Here is a 24205-nt window from a genome sequence, read left to right as displayed (position 1 = left end):
AGGGAAATAATCACCAGCATTTGAAGAATTACAGTGATGGGAATTCAGGGAGGAATAACGTCTTATGTTAGAACTATGCTAAATATTAGGGGACTTCAAAAAGGTGGCTGCAAAGCTGGAATGCAGAGATAATGGAATTTTCTCACACACTTTGGAGCTCTCAGACGCAGAAATAAGAATGTCCAGGTTGTGCTGAGACTTCCAGAGATTTAAAGCTAAGGGTAGTGGCTTGGTGGCTTTTAAGGGTGATGATGACATGTGATGATGACATGTAACATGTGATGTGACATGCAACATGTGATGATGACATGCAAGTGTGAGTTTGAGGCAGAGTGGAAAGAACATTGGTTCCTAGATCAGGACAGGAAACAAAAAAGCAGGGTTCAAATCTTAAATATATGGTTTCTCTAAACCTCAGTTAAACACAGGTAAAAGGAATATAGCAACATTTATCTTTTAAGTTGCATTATAGATTAAATGAGATTGTATATGCAAAGTGCCTGGCATTAAAAAATGATGGTGATTTTGAAAAATACATGGAAAATCATTTGAAAAAGATATTGAAAAAATGATACTGACAAATAATATTTGAAAGATATCGTTTTGAGTAGACTAGATTATGATGAACAGAGACAGGTGGGAGATGCTTTTGAAGTAAAATAGTTGTGGCAATGTGTTGGGTGAACAAAAGCTTTAACTGAAGAGAACAGTGTGCAAAGTAAGAAGACACACTGATAGAAGCACATTTAACAATCGTTTTCCATGGTAACAGAAGTCATCTCGTCCAGTTAACACCTTGAATGCAGCCTGTCTTCCACATGTCTTCAGTAGTGAGAAAGTGGGTGGGTGGTGTCCCTCACAGATTTTACAGCAAGATGTGCTATTGGACCGAATCAACGTTTTCATTATGTTATCAGTCACCTGCCTGCTCATAAATGCCACTTGAGCGAAATGCAGACCAGAATGCATCTACTGAATTTAAACTACGTTATAATCTCCATTTCTTTCACCTACATCTTCCATTCACTTAAGAAAATCATAAAATTTAACCCTGAGTGACACATTTAACCTCAGTTGACCTTAGTTTTCTGACTCCATCATGACTGTGTTCAGGAAATGAATGTATATATTTTCTAGTTCTAAGCTTTGGTGAAATGAGAGTTAAATGGCATATTTAGCCCATGTATCTTCAGAAATTTACGGATAAGCCCTCTCAGGTTTTGTTTGTTATAGAGCTGATGGGACCTCACTGGAAGATCACAAAGAATCAACTAGTGTTAATGGATAGATTTCAAGAGCAAGAACAAGTGGTCATACAAATGGCTATCACTTACATTTCAACCAGTGTGCCATGTAAAGGAGCCAACCTCAAGGCAAGGACCATCAAGGTTAATCTGGCTGCAGATTCACAGGAAAGACCATTGAGGACCTTACTATCTTCAAGAAGCTTAGGGTTGACTCCGATATGTGTTGGACATGCAGAACCTAGCCCACAATACGAAGTGCAAACTACTCAACACGACAGATGTAGCCCCTAACTTTTTATTTAACTTCATCTTAAACATTTCTCCTTACGTTCCCACAACTCCAGAATGCTGCTTACAGCGACACCAATTGCTTTTTGGTTCTCTAAGCATTCATCCTTTTCACTGAGACATTTACACTGGAGAACACTGATGATCGAGATACATGTTTTCCCTCAAATAGCTATGTCCACAGCCTGTTTGTCAATTTTTCACACTGTGATTGCCTACTTCTTGTCATGGGTCTGGAAGCTATGCCACTGATATTTTAAACCTTACAAGGGTGGCCTAAGGTGGGCAGTTTGGCCACAATTTCCAAACTAAGAGACCAGGAAGAAGGACCCAGGGGTCTAACTCTAAAAATTAGCCAACAATTAAAGTGGGGTAGAAAGGGGGAAGCGATTACAAGGATCTACATGTAACCTCCTCTCTGGAGGTCGGACAACAGAATGACTTGTAAATTAAGGGTTCATGAGGGAGGGGGAATGGGAGGGAGGGGAAAAATGAAGAGCTGATGCCAAGGGCTCCAGCAGAAAGCAGACGTTTTGAGAATGATGATGGCAACAAATGTGCAAATGTGCTCGACACAATGGATGGATGGATGCACTGTGATAAGTGTTGTGTGATCCCCCCAAAAATGATTAAAAAATTAGCCAGCAAAATCCTTATGGATTAAAATAGACTATTGTTTGACACAGGGCTGGGAGACGAAGCTCCCAGATTGGAAGGCACTCAAAATACAGAGTGGGGGCAACAAGGGACTCGGGCATCTCATGCCCACGGAGATGACCAGGAGGTTGTTAACTCTGCTGTGTATGGGAGCAGCAGACATTGGAGTGAATCTGACAGCAATTAGTAGAAATCACAAAGGCTTATGTGTGACTTTGGACAAGTCATCTCATCTCTCTGAACATCATAAAATAGCTAAACTAAAACACAAGTCTGCATAATTTTAAACTATGTTTTTTTGTTGCTAGTATTATCAGTGGACTTTAGATCATTTCTTGGATTTTAATAATGGGAGTAGACAGGAAAGGAACCCGATCATTTTCATGAGGATCTTGACGGGCTTCAGAGGTAGGTTATATTTAATTTTGACCTTGAAGAATGATTGAAACAAAAGGAATTACGAACACAGGGAGAAGCATATAATGACTGTGAGGTGGAGTATCAACTTTGTAACAAGAATGAAGATTTAACAGACCACTAGGCACTGTCAGAGCCATGCATTTTTCGGAAGACCAGAGATGATCTCATTGACAACACACTGGCCATATCCTAAATGAACCTTTTCTCAGCAAAGCTTAACTAGATAATCAGTATTTTCTTCCCAATCAATGCAAGACCTATTTTCATGGCTAATAAAAATTACCCGGGAGAGGTGAAATAAGACACAAAAGGGAATATATATATATATATATATATATATATATATATATATATATATATATATATATATATATATATACATATATATATACATGTATAATTGGCATAGGAGATGCTAGGAAAAATCCTTTTTTTTCTTTCTTATTCATATCAATACTTTTAGAGTCAGCGATTGACATAACATTGATGCTTAATAAGTATTTGTTGAATGTGTAAATGAATAAATAAATCACACAAAAGCAGGAGGTCATATCATGCCATCAACAGTGGTGGCAACAGTGGCAGGATTTCTCTTAAGGAGTGAACACTGCTCAGGGCTCATAGGACAGGCAGTTGTCCCTCTCCTGCTCAATGAGCCAAGATCCCATTTATGATTCTACAGTTATGGTGTGTGGGCTCTGTAAATGAAACTTCCCACTCCATAAAGCACACAATAAACCGGATACTCTTCTTTTTACAACAAATTCGTGGTCATACAGACTGTGAACCATTTAAACACGGGTTGGAAGGTAAAGGTGGAGGGCCCTTATCTAGTCTAGTGTAATTGGGAATTACGTTTGCTTTCATTCCGTAGTGCCCTGGAATTTCAGAATCAATGTATTCTTAGCATCTATAAAGTGCTTTTTTTCATTGTACATCTAGTCAGCAACCCCAACCAGCTAACACACTCAGTCTTGTAACTGGGAGGCAAACAAGAAGAAAGCAGCTATTTTGATGGCATACAACTATGGGCTGTAATTAACTTCTAAACCTTTCTCCAGTTGCTAGACCATTTCCCCTCTTTCTTTCAAAGCAGCATAATTTCACATAGCACTTCCTCTCTACGCTTCCTCCTTCCAGTGAGTCTGATTAACCCCAGCTTTCATTGCATTCAGATGGAGAAAAGGCTCCCCAAGTGCCCTTTAGCAGGGCCTCGCTGTATTCCTACTTGAAGGAAGGAATGCATTTTGTATTAAGCACATAGTATTAAGTCTTATGCTTGGCCTTCACAGAGTCCAGCTGGAATGCAGTTGAAGCCACAGCAGAAACTGGGCAGAGATGATGGCAGTGTCAGAGATGGACTAATCTCAAATCCCAGAGCCTTACTGTCAGGAATGGTGTTTAATAATGCCTATATTCCTCCTCAGTGGGAGACCTATTTTCAGTTTGCGCTCAAACAGGAAGCAACTCTGCCTACTGAGATAGTTTGCTCTTCTTCATAGCTATCAGCTTTAGCTACCAGAATCCATGAATATTCAAGTTGTAAAGTCAGTGAGGCCTTAAAACAACCAGATTAAACAACTGGCTTATTATTAGATAACTAGATTATAATCATTATTACGACTAGATTAAAGAAGCCAAATCTCTTAAGTAGCTGTGCAGTTAGGCCTCTAAAGCACATGGGGGCCACCTGAATATGACTGTAGGTTAAGAGAAACTTGGGACATAAAAAGAAAATACAAATTTGATAAGAATTCTACCCTTAATCATACTGATTTAGAGATAGCATAAGCCTCATGGTGAAAGAATAGAAGATTTATTCTCCAATTATGTGCAATAAACTGTTTTCAGCACATTATTTTGTCTTTATAAAGTTCTAAGTAAGTACAATTATTATACACACAATTGGTGTACATAGACACCACCTGGATTGGATGTACTTGACTTTCACTATTTTAGAATATATCTTAAATTGATTTCTATGACTTCATCTTTGCCGCCCTCAGCCCCCTGAAGACAATTCTACAAAAAGGAATTAGGGCTCTTACTGATATCTAAATGAGATAATTTCTCTCTTCTAATGATTAAAACCACCACCACCACCACACTTCCATGGCCTCACACAACACTCATTTAAGTTCACACTATATTTATATGTACCATTTCTAATTCTGGAAGCCAAACTTTGAACTTCCATGTTCAGAGGAAGTATCTTTTGCTTTAGTATATCCTAAGAAGGCTAAAACTCTAACATAACTCACGAAAGGCAACACTTAGCTCGCTCACTCACTCACTCGCTCACTCACTGGCTGCTATCAGATCAGTTGACTCAAAGCTACCTTAGGTAGAACTGCCACAGGGGATTCAGAGAATGTAATTCTTTACGGGAGTAGAAAGCCTCATTTTTCTTCCAACACTGAATTAGGAGTTAAAGATTTATTTCCTTGTTATGACTGTTTCTATAACCAGCTGTGTGAATCTAGGTGACTTTCTTAATGTCTCTGGGTCTGCATTTTCTAAACATTCGGAATTGTACTTAGAGTCTAACACAGTCTGGAGGTGAGACTTCTCAAAATCACATTTGTGATTTGGAATATTCCCATAAACTTCCATGTGAACTTGAAAAGATTTTAAATATGTTACATATTTCACACACTGCACTGTGGGAAACAAAACCTCAGGTACTTATTTAAGACTCACTACTTGCATTTGCAGAGAATTTTAACCATGACAGGCTCTTGGTTATGCCACGGAAAGCAACAGTTTGGAGAAGAAATACAGGAAGCATGTAAACTTAAAATGGACATGAAATCATACAAGAGCCGAGCAATAGACAGAAATTAAAATCTGCTCATTTAACTTGCTGTCATAATTAATAGCACTAAAGGTCCTCACTAGGTAAGGTTAAATCATTAAGTGTATCCTGCTTAAACAATGAGGATGTTCATAGCAGTTTGTAAGTATTGCTAGTTTAAATTGCTAAATTAAGAAGTTGGCCACATAAAAACATTTGCTGTCTATAAAAATTAACCTAGAAAGTTATTTTTCTAGAATATTCTAAATATATAATGTACTGAATTCCCCCTTACCCCCAATTGTACTGGAATGTGCAATGTAAGGTATTCTGTTGAAATATTTCTACTTAGTAAAGAGAAGAGAACTTTTGTAATAGACATGGGGATTTCTCATTTCTTCTGGTTGAAAGCCTTGTCTTATTACCAAGTTTTTGAAGGGCTAATTTGGTTTCTCCAAACATAATAAATGCCCAGCACATGTCAGCCACATAGCATGATCCATGAGGGCTATGGGAAATTATACTTTCTAATGAGAAATCATCTTTTCTTTAGAATATGTACGGGAAACTAATGGCAGGCGTACACTGGAGTAGTTCCAGAGTGCACGAGGAAAGGCACATTTACAGAGGTGACACGGAGCAGGGCCGTATGAGAGGGTCAGGGTGGGGTGGCAATGTGGCCGCCAAAATGAGCTATTTTGAGCAAAAGGAACTCCCAGGTACAGGACAAAGCTGGCCTAGGGAAGGACCTGAAGCAGATAAATACCGAACACCAGTCTCCTCTTTCCCCAAAATATCTTGCCAGAGTTCAGAGGGCAAAGAACCTGTGGATCGAATATGCCACTCCCCTGCATCACCAAATGGTTGAAAATAGTGGAGAGTGAGTCAGGAAGAATAGAAAGAAGATAGTTAACATCTTTTGCTCCTGAGGTTTTTATAAGATGCACTTCAGTTAGCGTGTGTACAGTGAGGGAAAAAGAAGAGGGAGTGCCCAGTGGAAACAGAAGTAAATCAAGTTAGGCATCTCTGCGGAAGAGATAGCTGAGTGAAATCTACAAGTATCAGTAAGGTGTCTCCAGGAAGGAATAAGGAGGAAGGACATTTGAGACAGAAGTACAAATACTAAGATGGCTAGGAGACATGTAAAACCTATTGCTTTGAGCTTAGTAAACCAATGCAAAGAAATCATACAGGAGAATGGTGGAAAAGTGGGAGGTTTGCATCATGAAGACCAGGTACAGTGAAATTTAATAAAGGAGTAGAATGAATAGACATTGAGCTTTTTAAAATGTGTAGGTGAGAGAGAAATGGAGTCAGGTGTCAAATTTCCTAATGACGGCAAGGAAAAAATTGGGAGACCAATTCAGCTGTTCAAGTGGGAGATGAGAGATGTGTTAGATAATGTTATGATATAAGCATCATACAAAGAAAAACATAGTGCCAATTCATGAATCAAAACAAGCTTTAAATATTTTTAAATATTTAGCTTATCTAAATTGAATGCAATTTTTAAAGATCATGGATTGAAATATTTAAATTATCATTGACTGAAATTTTTTTTACCTGAATAGAAAAATATCCTGCCTAAATCTGTCCACTGCAATAACAATGTGACCTAGCCGTTTTTGGCACACCAAGGTATTTATTCTTTTTTAGTTTTTAGGTTATATGAACAACAATAAAACTACCCTGAGCAATAGATCTAAGTGTCTACATTTATAGGTTTAATATTAAGGTGGTGGAAGGACCTTGGGCCTCTGCTCAAGCACTCCCTCAATGCATCAATACTTTCGTTTATTAAATTGGTACTCTATGATGCTCACTCTCCCGACATAAATGCTGAAGCCAAAGTGGGTGAACAAGTAAATGTGGTGAAGAAAGCAGATGGTGCCCGGCTATCTAAAGAGATAGTGACTGGGGTCTTAAAGGCTTGAAGATAAACAAGCGGCCATCTAGCTCAGAAGCAACAAAGCCCACATGGAAGAACACACCAGCCTGTGTGAGCGAGTGATCCCAAAGGGATCAGTTATCAGGCATCAAAGAACAAAAAAATCATCATATTATTGGCTGCACACCTCCATGATAGGATCGCTGAAGACAAATGGGTGCATAAGCAAATGTGGTGAAGAAAGCTGATGGTGCCCGGCTATCAAGAGAGATAGTGTCGGGGTCTTAAAGGCTTGAAGATAAAAAAACGGCCATCTAGCTCAGAAGCAAAAAAGTCCACATGGAAGAAGCACACCAGCCAGTGCGATCACGAGGTGCCCAAGGGACCAGGTATAAGGCATCATGCAAAAAAAAAAAAAGAATATGTGTATGTATATATATATATATGTATATATATACACATACCATATTAAACGAAGCGGGAAGTGCGGAGTGGAGACCCAAGACCCAAGTGTCGGCCACTGGAGATCCCCTCATAGAGGGGTTTAGGAGAGGAGATGGGTCAGTCAGGGTGTGAGGTAGTACCGATGAAGAGCACAGCTTTCCCCCAGATCCTGGATGCTTCCTCCCCCCAACTACCATGATCTGAATTCTACCTTGCAGGGCTGGATAGGGCAGAGGTTGTATACTGGTACATATGAGGGCTGGAGGCACAGGGAATCCAGGGTGGATGATACCTTCAGGACCAAGGGTGTGAGGGGCGATGCTGGGAGAGTGTATAGTGAGTGGGTTGGAAAGGCGGAACTGATTACAGGGATCCACATGTGACCTCCTCCCTTGGAGAGGGTCAGCAGAGAAGGGGGAGAAGGGAGACTCCGAATAGAGCAAGATATGACAAAATAACGATGTATAAATTACAAAGGGCACATGAGGGAGGGGGGAGCGGGGAGGGAGGGAAAAAAAAAGAGGACCTGATGCAAAGGGCTTAAGTGGAGAGCAAATGCTTTGAGAATGATTGGGGCGGGGAATGTATGGATGTGCTTTATACAATTGATGTATGTATATGAATGGATTGTAATAAAAGTTGTATGAGTCCCTAATAAAATGTAAAAAAAGGAAAAAAAAGAAAAGAGGAGAAAAAAAAGAAAATGATGAGGGCAAAGAATGTACAGATGTGCTTTATACAATTGATATATGTATATGTATGGACTGTGATAAGAGTTGTATGAGCCCCTAATAAATTGTTTAAAAAAACAAACAAACAAAAAAACTACCCTGATATATACCTCGATTAGATTACATAAGATTCTTCATCCACTTCTTGACAGCTAGTCTATATTGAACATGAACAGAATGAATGGTTTTTACTGTGTACCCACTTTACCTAGTTCTCGCAGTAAACCATGGTGACCAATACCACAGAAGCTGTCGCGCATGATGACTTGGGTGGCCCGCTCTTGCTGGAAATGTTAGCTGCCATCTACTCAGCTCCTGACTCATGAGGACTCAAAGATCGACAAGGAGTGATTTTTCCTACAAGTCTTAGACTGGGAGCCCCGCTGAAATCAGTTGAGGAACACAGCAACACAAACACCTTCCCTGACTGACAGGTGGTGACAGCACCTATGCATTGGCTGAGAATCAAACCTGGGTTCTCCCATATGGAAGGTGAGGATTCTACACTTCAACCCACCACTGGCTAAAAATCTATGACTCTCCACAGCAGGATTTGCAGTGGAGCTGAAACTCTGGGTGAAGAATGCTCCACAGGGGGCAGATGTGTGCTCACTGTCCCAGTATAAGGGCCAGTGGCTGATACACTGTCTCTGTACCCAGGGAATTCTAGCAGGAAAAAGCAGGCCTGACTGAAAAGACAAACAAACAGACAAACAAACAAACCCCTTTTCCCCGATCCCTGCATTCTATCACACTGTTTTCTTTATAATGAGGTTGGAATTTTACTACTCTTTAAAATGTTATTAGTTGAGATATAATTCCATAGTTATCAAACATTCACAGATAATTCATCGATAGCTAAATGCAAAATATATAGAATTATTCTGAACCTGGTATAGATCCATGTTGGTTGGGGTAAAGTTGAGGATTTAAAATAGAAGAAAACGAATTTCAAATGTTTAAAGAAAGATTTTAATAATATGTAATGAAATGCATTTCCAACCAAGAATGCAGTTAGCACTTTGGTGCCTTAAGTGACTGACACAATGAACACAACAGTCCTTTGTCATGTCAAGGCCGACTCTTTCAAAGAACCCTTCACGGGTGCTTAGGAAGCCTATCATAGATTCAGCTGGACTTTACAGCTCTAAACTAGGTCAACCAGGTTACACACATGTACCATCGTCTCTTGTGAGTTCTTTTAAGTGTCTAAAACATGGTTGATGCTGAAAATATGTGCAGTGAATAGATGAATAAACACAAAAATGAATTTGGTTCTGTTTGGTGAGAAATGAAAAAGAATTATGCGTTTCAAAGTCTTCTTAACTTTGATTGGAAAAACCTTCATTAGATATTTGAAATAGACTAGTCTTTATAGTGGATGCCTTTTTAAACAAGTTAACCACTTGAATATTGTCATGCATGCATAATTTAGAGGTCAAATGTGTATAAAGCAATATTGAAATCATTTCTTTTCCATATTTGTCCAGTTTCCACCATTTTCCCCAATAGTTAAACATGTTATTTAATTATTACATAAACCATTGTTGTAGAAATAAACAAATATGAATAGATGAACATGTATATGTTTCTCTCTGAGGGAACACATGGAGTGATACCATTCCTCAATTGGATTTTTCTCTACCTTGGAAATGTTTCTCTGTTAGTATAACAGATGCCATATTTGTGAGATACAACAGGATGCTGCCAAAGTGAAAACTCATTTCTACACATTAAGACACTTGTCATTCAGTTGTAAAGTTCAGAAAGCAAAAGATTGATCACTCCTGATCAAAGATGCAGCCTCCTTTTCTAGAAATAACATACTAGTGATAAAATCATAAAAGCAAAATGTATTTTATTCTGATAGAATTTTAATAATAAATATTAAATAACTGGTTTATTTGAATCAATTTGTGCCTCATACTGTTAAATGTTTTACAATATTTGCCAACAAGAGTAGTTAATGTTCACAACATACAATTTATTGATTTATAATCAATAGGGGACATCATTGCCTTGCTTGTCCCTCTGGTAGTGGTAGGCCCCTATTTGTACACTCTCACACTTGACCTTATATGAAAACTTGCTAACTCTTTAATCCCATAAATATTTGTTGGTAAGCCAATAATTACTCATCTGCACCACAATGGATGCAAGAGTTGAAGAAGGTTGTTTCTGTCTTCTAGAAGCTCGGAATCCAGTGGCAGACATAAAATGCATACTTAAGAGAATATTTCCACATGTAAGTGTGATAAGTCATGCCTCCATTTGCAGATCATGCTTTTTGCCACCCCCATTCCTACTGGTCTTGGTGGGGCTTTACTCCGTCTCATCTAGAAAATCCGAGGTGTTAAAATCTACCTGGTCTCACATATTCACAGTCTCTCACCCCTATCCATTGTGCACACAGCGTTACCACATGAGAGAATAGCTCCCGTAATTTTACTCTCCTGATTCAAACAAATCCAATATAAATACCTCCTGATTATAGTTTATTTATGAGATTTCTAGGGTTCTTTATACTCCCTTCTCCATCTCATATTCCTCATCAGAATCTACTTACCCCCCTGAAAATACACCTCATTGTCTTGACTTATTTTCTTTCTCTTCAAAAAGCACCAACTTTTCAGAAATATGGACGCTCTAAAAAGGCAATCTTAAGTATTATTTTCAAATAACATACACGCTACACTAAAAGTGTGTGTGTGCGCAAGTAGACATGCATTTGTGTAGGAAAGCTTGAGGTTTTCGGGAAAATATTATTTCATATTATTCACACATTTGCCATATACTATATATTTTTATTACGCATTTGACAAATTCCGACCTTTTCAGGTTTTTAAGATATAAACCTTATACGTTATAAACTCTGTAACCCTCATTATTGAATTTGTTTCTATAAACTGGCTAATATTTGGTTTTATAAATCAAAAACGATCAGATGCTAGCCAACATATTGGAGAAATTATTACTTACTGTGGTAGCACAATGGATATCTTTCCATACTGTGGCTTCCCGGGAGAGATCAGAGACTTCAAACAAATTTTCAAGAATCACTTCCCCAATCATGTCATGTCTAGAAAATCTGTCAAAATCATAGACACTGAAGTGAAGTTTTCGATTACTTAGTTGATCGTACTCTACAGGAAATTGAAAGGCTTCATCAAATAGAGGATTTAAAGTCTTTCTGTGCACACGGGTCTGAAACTTCTTTTTCCTATCTGGAAGAAGATAGATCTTCACATACGGGTCAGAGGTTCCTGTGAAGTCTTTAGCGGGGAGATCTAAGGCTTTGATAATCTTCACAACTAGAAGTTGATTTTCATAGTTGTACTGTAGGGTAAAGTTAAGTTTCCCACAGGTTTTGACATCTTCTTTCCTGTTACCCTCAGAGTCCACTGATTTCTGTTTGTAGAGTTCCGGTTTTATCCTTCCAATGCTGGTGGTTGTCTCTCCTCTTTGTAAAACAGGTTCTGTGCCCATGCTAAAATCAACACTGGAAACCTGCATCTGCCTCGGCAGGTGTCTCCGGAAGGAATTGTGGCTGTGCACACACACACAAATAAACATAATTTAGGTAGAAATTTTGATGACGGTAGTATACATTTGCACATAAAGTCTCCCCCATACACAGGATAGTTAGATATATAATGAAAGAGCTACTTTTGAAAAGCAAATATGCAATATTCAAACAAAAAAGGACTCCTAAATTTATTCAAACCCTAAAACATGCAACTATACATATATTAATGACTCTTTTGTAATTTGTACCATCAAAAGCACATAATGAAATATAATGGTTAAAAAGCACATGGTGAATAACATCACTATACAACCCACACTAAATGTTATCAGTCATCTTCATTTATCTCAATATTAAGCATTCAACAGACAAAATCATTCTAGTGGCTGTTTTTTTTTCAACTAGACTTAGGTTTCATGCATTTTCTACTCTATTGACTACAGTATTTATATACATACACATGTACAGGTGCCAATTAATCCTAATACTTGGGCTGACTAAATGAACGTTTACTTAAATAAAGGACTATTTAATTGTGTCAGCCAACATGAGTAAAATTTCCATTTCAACATGGAGTGGGATAAACGAAGCTCAAAGGATAAGGGAATGTGAGTGTAGAATTATAATGTCAAGACTAACATGATCAAATTAAAAAATGAAAACGGAGCTTCCTTTGGTCGCTGCTACTCTTCATCGTCAACATTCTCAGAACGTTAAAGGTGTCCGCTCATCGATGCCTCATGGGTGGGACATGCATTGAGCGCAGTTTCTCTTGTGTTCCTGTGTGACTGCCGGCAGAAGCCTCAGGTCTTCCCCTTTGGCTCAGTCTCTAGGTTAGACTGATCATTAGTTCTTGAATTATGGTCCCCAAACTATATCCTACGTATATAAATTCCACTATTATGTCTCTAAGGAAGATTTAAAAGCTGATGTTCTAATTTTGCTCCAAGAAAAGTCATAATTTTGTTCCTCTGGCTTCCAATCATCTGTTATCTATGATAGGCTTAACATTTTTACGAGTCATTAATGTTTAGAAATATAGAGTATATATTAAATATTATTTCCATCATCTAGTAGATTAATTTTCTACATCCTAATGTTTTCTTTGGCTCATCTCATAAAGTTATAAATTCTGCTCCATTTCCATTGCTATTCTATCCTGATCCTCATTACCTTCTACTCCGTTTTCTCTATGAGCTTTCACTGAGAATGTTTTACTAAATGAAGAATCTAGTACCCCTGACAATAGCACCTTCGCTTATGTAATAAGGTTTTTATTAAAATAAGAAAGAGTTATGTATTCTGGTTAATTGCTGTGGTAGTTATTTAATTTCATGTCAACTTGAAGGTATAAAAGTATAGGTGTGGATCTAGCCTATCAATCAGGTCACAGTCGAAGGGTGCCTTCTTATGGGCATGGCCTTCTCATAAGGAGAGCCCTGGGGACCTCCCTGTCTCTTTCTGTCTTTACCCTCCTGCCAGAGAGCCACTTTGAGACCAGCCAGAGCCCTGGAGATGCCCCTACTGTCATTGCATCCAGCAGACCTTACAGCCAACAGCCGGTGATCTTCCTGCACTCTGCATCACTGCGCGCAGCTTCGTGAGTCTGAAGAGGGACTGATGGACTCATTTCAGACTTATGGACTTGAGTTGGACTGGGCTCGGATGTTCTCTTGATGCATAGTTACTGCTCGATAGAAAGCTCTTTCTTACACACACACGAGTGTCACTGAATTTCTTTCTACAGTCAACCCAGCCTAACACAATCACTTTAAACAAAAATCCTAAGATTTCAATTTCTTATATAATAGATTGAATTCATAAGTTCACACCCATTGTACTTATTAATATAGTAACATTTCAATCTTCCATGCCCCCAAAAGTCAGCAGTTTTTTCTTATGGATCTACATGTATTTGTGCAGCGGTAAAGCCTTTTCTCCCAGGGAGCAAATAGTAGTCACTTTTTTGTTCTAGTAAAGCCAGTGCCCTAATTACAGGGTAAATAGTGCATATTCTAAGTCACAGTTTAGCTAGTCAGTTAAGAGACGCTTTAATTATTACAATGCTACGCTATTGCCATGGCAACACAGTTCTTTTTCTTCTTGCTTCCTCCTCCCCCACTCCTTTTTTTTTCTCCCTCTTTCTTCTGGAAGGACAGTGTTTTAGACCCACGTAAATACCCAGCAAATCAAAGTAAAGGCCACTTCACTATTACCATTCCCATTCTACCCTTCAACCCAAAGAAGAAAAAGGAAAAACTTCCTGAAGGAAAAAGGAAAAACATTTCCCATCCCACCTAGAACATTGGAGGAAAGCGACTCCTTAGTGCCACAGAAACATAAAGCGTTCAAATTGTGCTTTTCAAATGTTTATTGTCAATGCATCCTTTCTTACAAATGAAATCTAAATTTAGAAATGGCCTATACAGAGAACCACTCTGGTGAATGAGTTGGTAGTGTCCTGGGACCTCGCCTAACCATTTCCTGCCCTCTGCTCAGAAGAAGAATGTGAAGATCACTATATTGACGCATGGTGTGAATGTGCTAAAGTGGAATCAGACTGCAAGTTGACCTCTGTCTCCCTAGGTAGGTAGGCAGGAACTTCGAACAAGTCACTTAACTTATTTAGTTTTCCTTTCCTCATCTAGGGAGCAGCCTTTTCACAGTTTTTAAGACTCTCAGATGAAATATGAGAGGTAAGGTGACTTTGAAAACTAAAAATTCTCATACACATATATCTTTTATTATTAGAAATTCAGAACACAGGAGTTGAAATGAAAGCCCCATCATGAATCCTTTAGTCCTGACAATTTCAAAACCAAGTTTTCTACTTAAAGACACACAGAAAACACAGTCATTGCTATGGGACCCTTGCCAGACCACTATTCTGGACAATAAGGACCTCCTCTTCCCACTTTTGATGTGCACTGTCATTTTTGTTGCTAGATGCTGTGGAGTTTGCCTTGGTATCACAGTGACCCGTGTACCAGCGTAGAACTTCCCCAGAGGTGTTCTTGGCTGAAACCTTTTTGAAAGCAGATCACCAGGCCTTACTTGGAACCGCTGAGTGGGTTTGAACTGACAACTCTTTGGTTAATAGCCCGGTGTTTAAACGTTTGAATCTCTGAGGCTCTGCTCATGCGTTTTGCATGTAATAAAATTACCTTAGATATTGCTTGAGAAATCACAGCAAGTGAAACCAAAAAGACATGTACCATTATTTTACTTCTATATTAAACATGTGTTCAAGGTATTCATCCCTCCTTGGTTTTATACTGAAATTTCCATTGGGAATTGTCACCACATATTAAGAATAATAAGCCTATTTCAGAGATCAGGATGATCAGAAAGTTAGATTGAATTAAATTGTGGGTAAATAAAGCTTTATTCTTAGCCTAATTTCTTCAATTTGTGACATTGAGAATAAAACTTCATCCAATACCTCACATTTGAGGATCTACTGTGCAAAGCACTGTAGATAATGTATAGAAACCAAAGACCCAGCCCCTGACGCTCAGGCTGTCCCAACTCACGGAAGCCCTGCTGGAATTTCAGAGAGGGTGAATATTTACTGAAGCAGACAGTCTCAAAAGGATGCTGGTGGGTTTGAACCTCTGACATTGTGGCTAGCAGCCCAGTGCCTAACCCACAGCACCACTATCACTCCTCGTGTGTGGATAAAGCACTCAGTTGCTGCTTAGTCACTGAGCACCATTGGCGACCTGTGTGTGTCAGCGTAGAGCTGTGACACAGAGTTTTCAAGACAGTGATATTTTGGAAAGTAGATTACCAGGTTTTCTTTTGAGGTGCATTTTGATTAAGAGCTGAATACTTAACGATTTATACTACCCAGAGACTCCGGATAGGAGAAAAAAAACTGTGTAAAAAAAAAAAATCAATTTTACCGTATATACTCGAGTATAAGCCAACCCAAATATCAGCCAAGGCACCTAATTTTACCACAAAAACTGCATTAAAAATTGTGCTGTAAAACTCGGCTTGTATGTGAGTAAATATGGTAATTCTTAAAATAATTCATTACTTGAGATCAGAAAAATCATGTATAGGCTTAATCTTTTCTGAATATTCTTACTCTAGTGTGCAAAAGAAACTGGCCTTTTCCTGAATGACACTGCTTCCTTGGTCACGCCCTCACGTGGCTGTTGGTATTTCACCAGAGCTCTTGCTTCTCTGGGCCTGCAGGCGCAGCATCTGTTCATCCCTCTTATTCCACATTTCCACTTCCTGGTCATTTTCTCTTTATGGCCATGCAAACACCACTCCTGGCTCTGAAGCTCATGTTGAAACATTACATACTCCTGAAAATTTATCGCTAACAATTTCTTGATATCCAATTCATTACCTTTAATTTCTCCATTACTTTGCTGTCCTGACTCATGACATTTGCTTGAATAATGTTTTGTTCTAATCCCTAGAAATGCATACATTTACTTCAGCCACTCGATCTTCACGTGCCCTGAACATCTCTTCTCAGTAGTACTGTGTGCTCCACTTACTTCACTCACTCACTTCAATGGGCTTTGTCATGGTTCATCATCATCCCCAACTACAAACTCTCCCAAACTCTGTTTCATGCACACGTCCCTCTGGTCAATCTTTCTTATCATTCCAACTCAGGCCTTCTAGTACCTCAACTTAGATACCACTGTAACTACATTACAAAGAACTTACCTTTTTGATATCATTTGTCCCTCCTGAAACAATCTAAATTTACTTGCCAACTATTAGTAATTCTCTCACACATACCCTCAGCTCCCTTGTTCCTGATCACCTTATAGAGACCCTGGGGGCGTCCACTCTCCCTCATCTCTATGCCTATGTAAACACAAGTCACCGTGACCGGAGAAAACCAAACATTCCCATGGTGCCATCGAACATTCACAACAACATCCTTTCTGTAAGCCCTGAATGCCACACACAAATCATTCCGTGCTTCCTCTTAGTCTCCTGGGTTCTATCTTCTCTACTTTTCTTCAAACTTTCATCGCCTTCTTCTACCTTCTCATTCCCATTCCCTTAAGCAAATTGAAGCAAATGGACAGAAACCATCCACGAACCCTTACCAGTTCATCAACCCTCTGACCCACATCAGTACCCATACAGTTTGCCATCTTGCCTCGCTACCCCTGCTATTACCTATAGTCGGTCTCACCATTTACTGTAGATGCTGGATTTCATCTTCCCTCGCATTTCCTGTAAGAATGTTCCTTTCTCTTTCCTCTATTATAAATCATTTCTTTGGATCATTTGTAACATTGGAGAATTTCTAACAAAAGAGCGTACTGTTAGGCATATAAGCATATTATCTGAAGATAAGTCTCTCTTCCATTCTCTCAGTATTGCTCTATTTCCATGTCACCACAGTAAAATGTCCTTTCAAGAGTTGGCCGTATTCACTGTGCATTTTCTTTCTATTTATTCTATTTGAATGTATTCTAATTACTTTTCACACACTCACTCCACCACAACTGTTCTTGAAAATGTCTGCCCCTCATTGCTAAGCCCACAGGTCAGTTCTCAGTGCTCCTCGCTTCTGATCTACCAGCGCCGCCTGAGAGTTAATCACTCCTGTTTGGTCACGCAGGGGTCCCTGGTGGTGGAGTGGTTCTGTTTGGGGCTGCTAGCAGCGTGGTCAGCAGTTAGAAAACACCAGTGGCTCAGGGAGAAAGATGAGACTCTCTGCTCCTATAAACAGTTGCAGTCTAGGAAACCCCAAGAGGCAGTTCTGCCCTGTCCTACAGGGTCCCCCGAAGTCATAACTGATTCAATAGCAATGAGTTTCAGCTTGTTTATATCCTCTCTTCCTTGGCTTCCTGAGTACTGTCTCCTGATTTTCCTATATTTATAAGACTCTAGTCAGTCTATATTGCTTTTCCTGGTGTCTTTGGTGCTGGAATATTCAGTACTTCATCTTTGGTCTTCTCTTTCCTGTCTACACTCGCTTCTTTGACCATGGCTTAGATTACTACACCACCAGGCTTCGTAAATATATGACGTGGACTCCAAACTATGTGTTCACCATAGCTTACCTCTAGAATACCAGAGTCCTATCCAGTTGCCCATTCAACGTCTCCAGATAACTTACTAAGCAAAACCTCAGACTCAACAGTGCCAGAACTCCTTATCTTACCTCTCAAACTTACCCGGTTACTGTTTGACCTATGTCAACTTCATCTTTATAGACGCTTATTGACCAAAAATTTGACTCGTTTTACTCAGATGATCCATACTACTATTCTGTTTATTCCACTTTCATAATACAGCTTTAATCCAAACAGTTCTCATTATCACTTCTTGTCAAATGATGGTCTCAGCCAACATCATGTCTGACCTGAATTAATTCTTAATGCTCCCATCCTTGGGCTTCCCCTTATATCTGCTCTCAAATTTGAAGAATAATCTTTTCAAAACCTAAATCATATCATGCCAATCCTTGGCTTTAAATTTTTCAATAGTTCCTCATTTGCATCCGTATGAAAGCCAACCATCGTTTCGTCCCTGCTACTTTTCTCCTGGCATTATGGAGGAAGATGAGGCTTTCTTCTCTGAGAAAGAGTTAGTCTCAAAAACCCACAAGGACAGTTCTATCCTGTTCTATAGGGTTCCCATGAGTTGCAATCAACTCAATGGCAGTGAGTTTGTTTATCTGTAAGCACCAGATCACAAGCCCAAGGTGCCTTGACAGATAACCCTAGCAATCTGCTTCTAAAAGATTCCAGCCTTGAAATCTTGCTAGAGCAGTTCTACCCTGGACGAGTTTGCCATGTATTAAAATTGACCGGGCAGCAACTAGCACCATCACCAGCTGCTCTAGCTATTGCAGGCACCCTGGGCTGACGACAGGTGTCAGAACACACAGAGCAGGTGCTTGCTTGAGGATCTTTGTAGCAACTGCTTCCTACGCATTAAAGCTCTGTCTTCCCAACCACACAGTCAACGTTCTACTTCAAGTGTTTCTTCAACTGGTGACCTTCTCACTAAGGTTTGGTATATGGTGATAATCTGCCTTTTTCAATTTCTTTGTTTCTCCTCATTACTTTCTATAGCACTGATTGCCATCCAGTTGATCTCTATTCACAATGAACGACCTTAGAGGACAGATTGGAGCTGCCACATGGAGTTTCCAAGACGGTGAACTTTCTCCCACCAAATGATCGGTGGGGTGAAACTGCTGACACTTTTGGTTAGCAGCTGAATGCTTAATTACTACACCATCTGCACTCCTTTATTTTCTAATGCATCATTTCATTTATTCATTTCTATTTTCCGGTCATTTTCATAAGAGTATTGGTAGATATTTTTGACATACCTTACAACCAAACTAAACTCTCTGCTACCACATAATTTCCCACTCATAGAACCTCACAGGATGGAGTAGAACTGCCTCTGTGGGCTTTCGTGACTGTGAGTCTTCACGGGAGTTGACAGTCTCATCTTTCTCCCATTGACCTTCCCTATGTCTATCAAATGCCTAGCAAAGAAATGATACCTGCATTAAAAGTGTTTTTAAAATACTTTTTTAGTTAAATAAATACATTACATTATCTCCTGGGGGAAAACACTTAGCCATGTCACGAACTAAGAATCTAATACTAATGAAAAAAAAGTTGTTTGAAGAACCAATTGAATTTTTGCTCATGTGTGTAATACAATGGATAAGAATTATTTTAAGGAAGGAACATCATGTTTCAACTCAAACAACTTTCAGGCAATTATTAGTTAATATCAACTAATGAAAGAAATGTTTTATTTTTCAGAAATTATTCATTCCTTACCTCTGTCCATGTTCAAAAATAGGGGTAAGAATTATAGTGAGAGGTGATAAGCAATCGCTTTTGCTCTAGCATATGAATATATTTAAAGAAATGTATATGAAACATGAGGATAGAAAATATTTATTGGAAACTCATTATCAACAAAATATTTTTTGAGAATATAGTGACAGGCAGGACCATAATCACAGTGCTTCAAATGAATTCACCTACTACCATGAGCAACCCCTTTTTCTGTACCTCCGCATCTTGCTGAGCACAGCGCAAACAGTGCATTGAAATGACATTACAGGGTCTGCCTTCCACTCCCCAACCCTGTAACTAGTTTTATTTTACTTCATTTCTCTGCTTAATAGGGAACCAGTACTCACCTACCCTGTATTCCATAATAAGCAATGGTGGGGCGTGAGCGTTATCTGGGACAGTTTTGAAAAATCATTTGCCCTAAGAGAGCTGCCATTAATGAAATCAAATTCCTGAAGTCACATCTGTATTGTAATTGTGATCCGAATAATTAATACTGTTGACAAAAGATCCTACTTAGTGCCAGGAAAACACCACTCCAAGGTTGAGCACGTTACATAAGGTTTTGTGGTTGCTGTTGGTTCAGAAGGTCGTCCCTCTTCAGAAGAGAAGCAAATGGGTTTACCAAATACACGTCTTTCACAAAGGAAGGGAGTTTTCTACCTGCCGTAGCTTCAATACTTGTTTTATGAACTTTCGTTTCAAGGAGACAGGTCTCAGTGCCTGCCAGTGTTTTCAGCAAGCATCGCTTCTTGATGTTCCCGAGCTAACGGTGTAGCTTTTCAACTCGCTTTCCCTCTCTGCAACATCTCGCTTTCCATCCTTGCAACATCTCGCTTTCCATCCTTGCAGTGTCTCAGAATGGATGGTTTCAGTTTTGCTATCCTTTAAACGGAATTCAGTGTTTGAAAAATACCTTAAATTATTCTAATTTGTTGTATTTGTTTTTTAAGGAAAGTCTCCATCTCTCTTCCACAATATACATTTTACTGTGTGCATCCTGAGCAGCGAGAGCCCTGTCACCGCACAGTTTCCCCGGGAACTACACTCAGCATCTCAGCATCAGGCTGTCATAGCTTTGACCTGGGTCTGTAACCCGTGATGCTGCTCTTATGTCAAGTGGTATTATTTGCTATTTAGTCTGACTGGGGGGGTGGAGGGAAGTGCTGGTGTCTAGGAACACTCAACCTTTTTTCCCCGTTGAATTAATGATAAATTGCTCCTTCGCTTTATGTCATTTCCACTTGAAAAGTGTTTCATAGGAATGCTCCGCTTACAGAGATTGAGGGAAACCTGTATTTTTTTCTGGTGAACAGTCATGAAAGGCTTGTTAGGTAAGCTGCAGATTTTGTTGTTACTAATATGTTTTAATTTCATAAATATCCACTGACTTCTTATAATACTTTGCCTGATTCTCAAGAGTAATAAAGGAGTGAATATGACAGTTTTTGCCTACACAAGTTTACCACTTAGTAATGACTAGGTTAGCAGTGGCGAAGCCCTGGTAGCATAGTTGGTTTAGCATTGGGCTATTTACTATGAGGTCTGTGGTTCAAACCCAACACCTCTATAGAGGAGAAAATAAGGCTTTCTTCTCCCATAGCATTTGACAGCCTTGGAAAGTCGATGGAGTAGGCCAACCCAACTTTGTCCTCTGGGTCACTAGGACACGGAGTCAATTGGATAGCAGTGGGCCTGTTTGTAGTTGTTCCTGTTATGTTACAAATGACCATATCTATACCAAGGAGCTTCAAAAATCGGCCCCAAACCCCACTCCTCTATCTATCTTTGAATTCCATTTTTCGACAACATTTTCGAAGCCCCTCGAAAGCCCTGGTGGTGTAGTGGTTATGCACTGGACTGCAAATCAACAGTTCAGTTCAAAGCCCCAACCGCTCCCTCACACAGCTTCAGGCTCGGGAACTCACCGGGCAGGTTGGTCCTGCCCAGTTGGCATCGATTCAATAGCAGTGAGTTTGGTTTGGGTTTGTGGTCCGTTTTGAAAGATGCAGGAAAGCAAACGGAAAGAGAGACTCTTTGGGCTTTAGTGAAACTGGTCTGGGAGAAAGGCTGATAATTTCCACTGGGAGAAGAGAAGTAATAGAGACCTTTAGCTACTGGCAATCAGCTAAAGCACCTCTGCTCGGGGTTGGAAAGCACCCAGGGAAGGATGAGCTTTCTATTTTACTTCACATGATTGGGGAAACTTGGGACCCGATGTTCTAATGGTGGCCCCACATTATTAGATGGCAGCAGCCTTCTGAAAGTTTGCACTGGACTTGGAAAAACTTAACTGTTACTATTTTATATAAGGAATCTTCGACTGTTTATATCTTCTCTTAGGTAGCCATCTTTAAAATTTTTCACCATATACTTAGTATGCTAAACTACTATGCTAGTTTCAAACTAGATGTCCTCTTCTAAGGTTTATTCTATAAATGTTTGCCATATAATTATTCTAAGCCATCGATCTTAGATCAAGAAACTATTCTGATGCAAGTATTTATGACAGGATCGATTCTGGCTTTCAAGGTCTTCTCAGAATCAAATTCTAGCAACCGATCTTTCATTATTCCTCCACTGAACTCAACTGTCCAGCCAAGGTAGCTTACTTTTTCTTTTATGAGCAATACTTTTTGTTCTAAGATTTTTCACGTAAAATATATTTATCTGGGACACACAACCTCTTCCAGTTGTCTTATACGAATGCCTCATTTCCTTTAGCCTCAGCATGTCTTTCTAGAGGTCTCAGCGCTCCAAGTAAGTTCCTTAGTTTTTATATTCCATATTTGCTACCACATATTTGGCACTTGCTATTCCATTTATTGAATTGGTAATGCTCACCCTTCCTTAAACTGTAAACTCCTTTATAGATCTCAGGGGTCTGCGGAGTGTATACAATATGTGGAATATACCGCCTGATGGTACCTCATTGTGGGCATGGCCTTCTCATATGGAGTGCCCTGGGAACCTCCCCTTCTCTCTCTCCTGCTGGTCAACCACTCTGGGACGGGTCACAGTCCTGTGATACTTCCACCATCATTGGATCCACAGGACTTTACACCCATTGTCCTGTGATATTCCTACAACCTGCATCATTGCTTGTGAGTACTTGAGTCTGTAGAAGGACTTATGGACTTGTGTCAGATTTATGGAGTTGAGTTGGACTGGGCTGGGATATTTTCTTGATAAATAATTCTTCCTGATAGTTTGATGCTTATCATTTACTGTTTCGTCCAAGTAGAAAGGAGTCCTAACAGGAAGTTCCAACCGCGCTATCCTAATGAAGTGAGGAAATCAGGTACAACTAATTTTTTTGTACATATGTGTACATGTTTACATTTCATTTTATTACATCATAGTGAGTTGACATATGAGCAGAATAATTTGATAATGGACCTTGATATTTGTGTCCAAGTAGATGTGCAATAAATTAAGCAATTTCCTCTTCCTCTTCATAAAAAGGTAATTTCTGGTATGATGAAGTAATTGATGTGAGAGTCTTTTAGAACAAGACATAATCCTGTTTTCTACAAGGAATTCATCTCAAATCAAGATTAAGATCATGACTCTAGTCACTTACAATAGCAATTTCAATTTTAGTGGTACAGTGTCTTAGGTACTGGGTCACTAACCACTAACCACATGGCTGACAGTGCAAATTGACCCCTTGTTCTGCAGGAGAACGATGAAGTGGTCTGCTCTAGTACAGATTTATAGTCTTGGAAACTCTATATACAGTTGCTTTGAATCAGAAGTGACTCGATTGCTATGGGTCTGGTTTTGGTTTTAATTGAGTTGAAAGAGAGGAGGGTGACCCTAGCCACTAATCACCAAACTACCTGTTCCCAGCATGCCTTTTTAACAAATATCTTTGATGGTAGAAAAATTATATTCTCTTGGCTGTATTTCTTTAAATGTGTTCCATCAATTTGGATAAATTTTAATTCTACCAGATGACTTTAGGCAAAACTCTAATCCTTTTGGGTTTCAATTTTCTCACATATTGGGGATAATTAATGATATGTAAAATGGGTTGGCAGAAGATGAACAGAAAGAGTACCTGGCAAGAGACTAAAGGGAAAGTGCTAAATAAATAAATTTTAAAAGCCTTCCTCTTTTTCCAGCCACCCATATAAACAAGGAACGTCAGAGGCCGGCCAAATACCATAAAAATTCTAGGGAAGCAATGCATTTGTAATGCATGTTTATCCTTCGAAAATATGAGATATTTACAATCTAATATTTATGCCTTGTAAGATTGAGAGAGAGAGAGAGAGAAAGGGTTTTTCCCCTGGTTTATTCAATTGTACAAAATTAGAGAGGGATCCAAGACTACAGTATGTCAGTTATATCTTCATTCTGCATGTATATTATTTTCAGAAGCCAATTC

General features: G+C 39.2%; 1 protein-coding gene across 1 annotated transcript in view; it reads right to left on the bottom strand.

Annotated features, from left to right (window-relative positions):
• SYT10 (synaptotagmin 10) overlaps positions 1-24205 on the bottom strand; it is a 47621-nt gene that overhangs the window by 13227 nt on the left and 10189 nt on the right. The window contains exon 3 of the mRNA XM_075553032.1: positions 11449-12016. Coding sequence (XP_075409147.1) covers positions 11449-12016 — 568 coding nt within the window. The remainder of the gene's footprint in view (positions 1-11448; positions 12017-24205) is intronic.

This window comes from Tenrec ecaudatus, chromosome 6 (genome assembly GCF_050624435.1).
Source record: "Tenrec ecaudatus isolate mTenEca1 chromosome 6, mTenEca1.hap1, whole genome shotgun sequence".
Taxonomy (NCBI): Eukaryota; Metazoa; Chordata; class Mammalia; order Afrosoricida; family Tenrecidae; genus Tenrec; species Tenrec ecaudatus.
The sequence above is the reverse complement of the archived record's forward strand: the minus strand, read 5'-3'. Positions and strand labels throughout refer to the sequence as shown.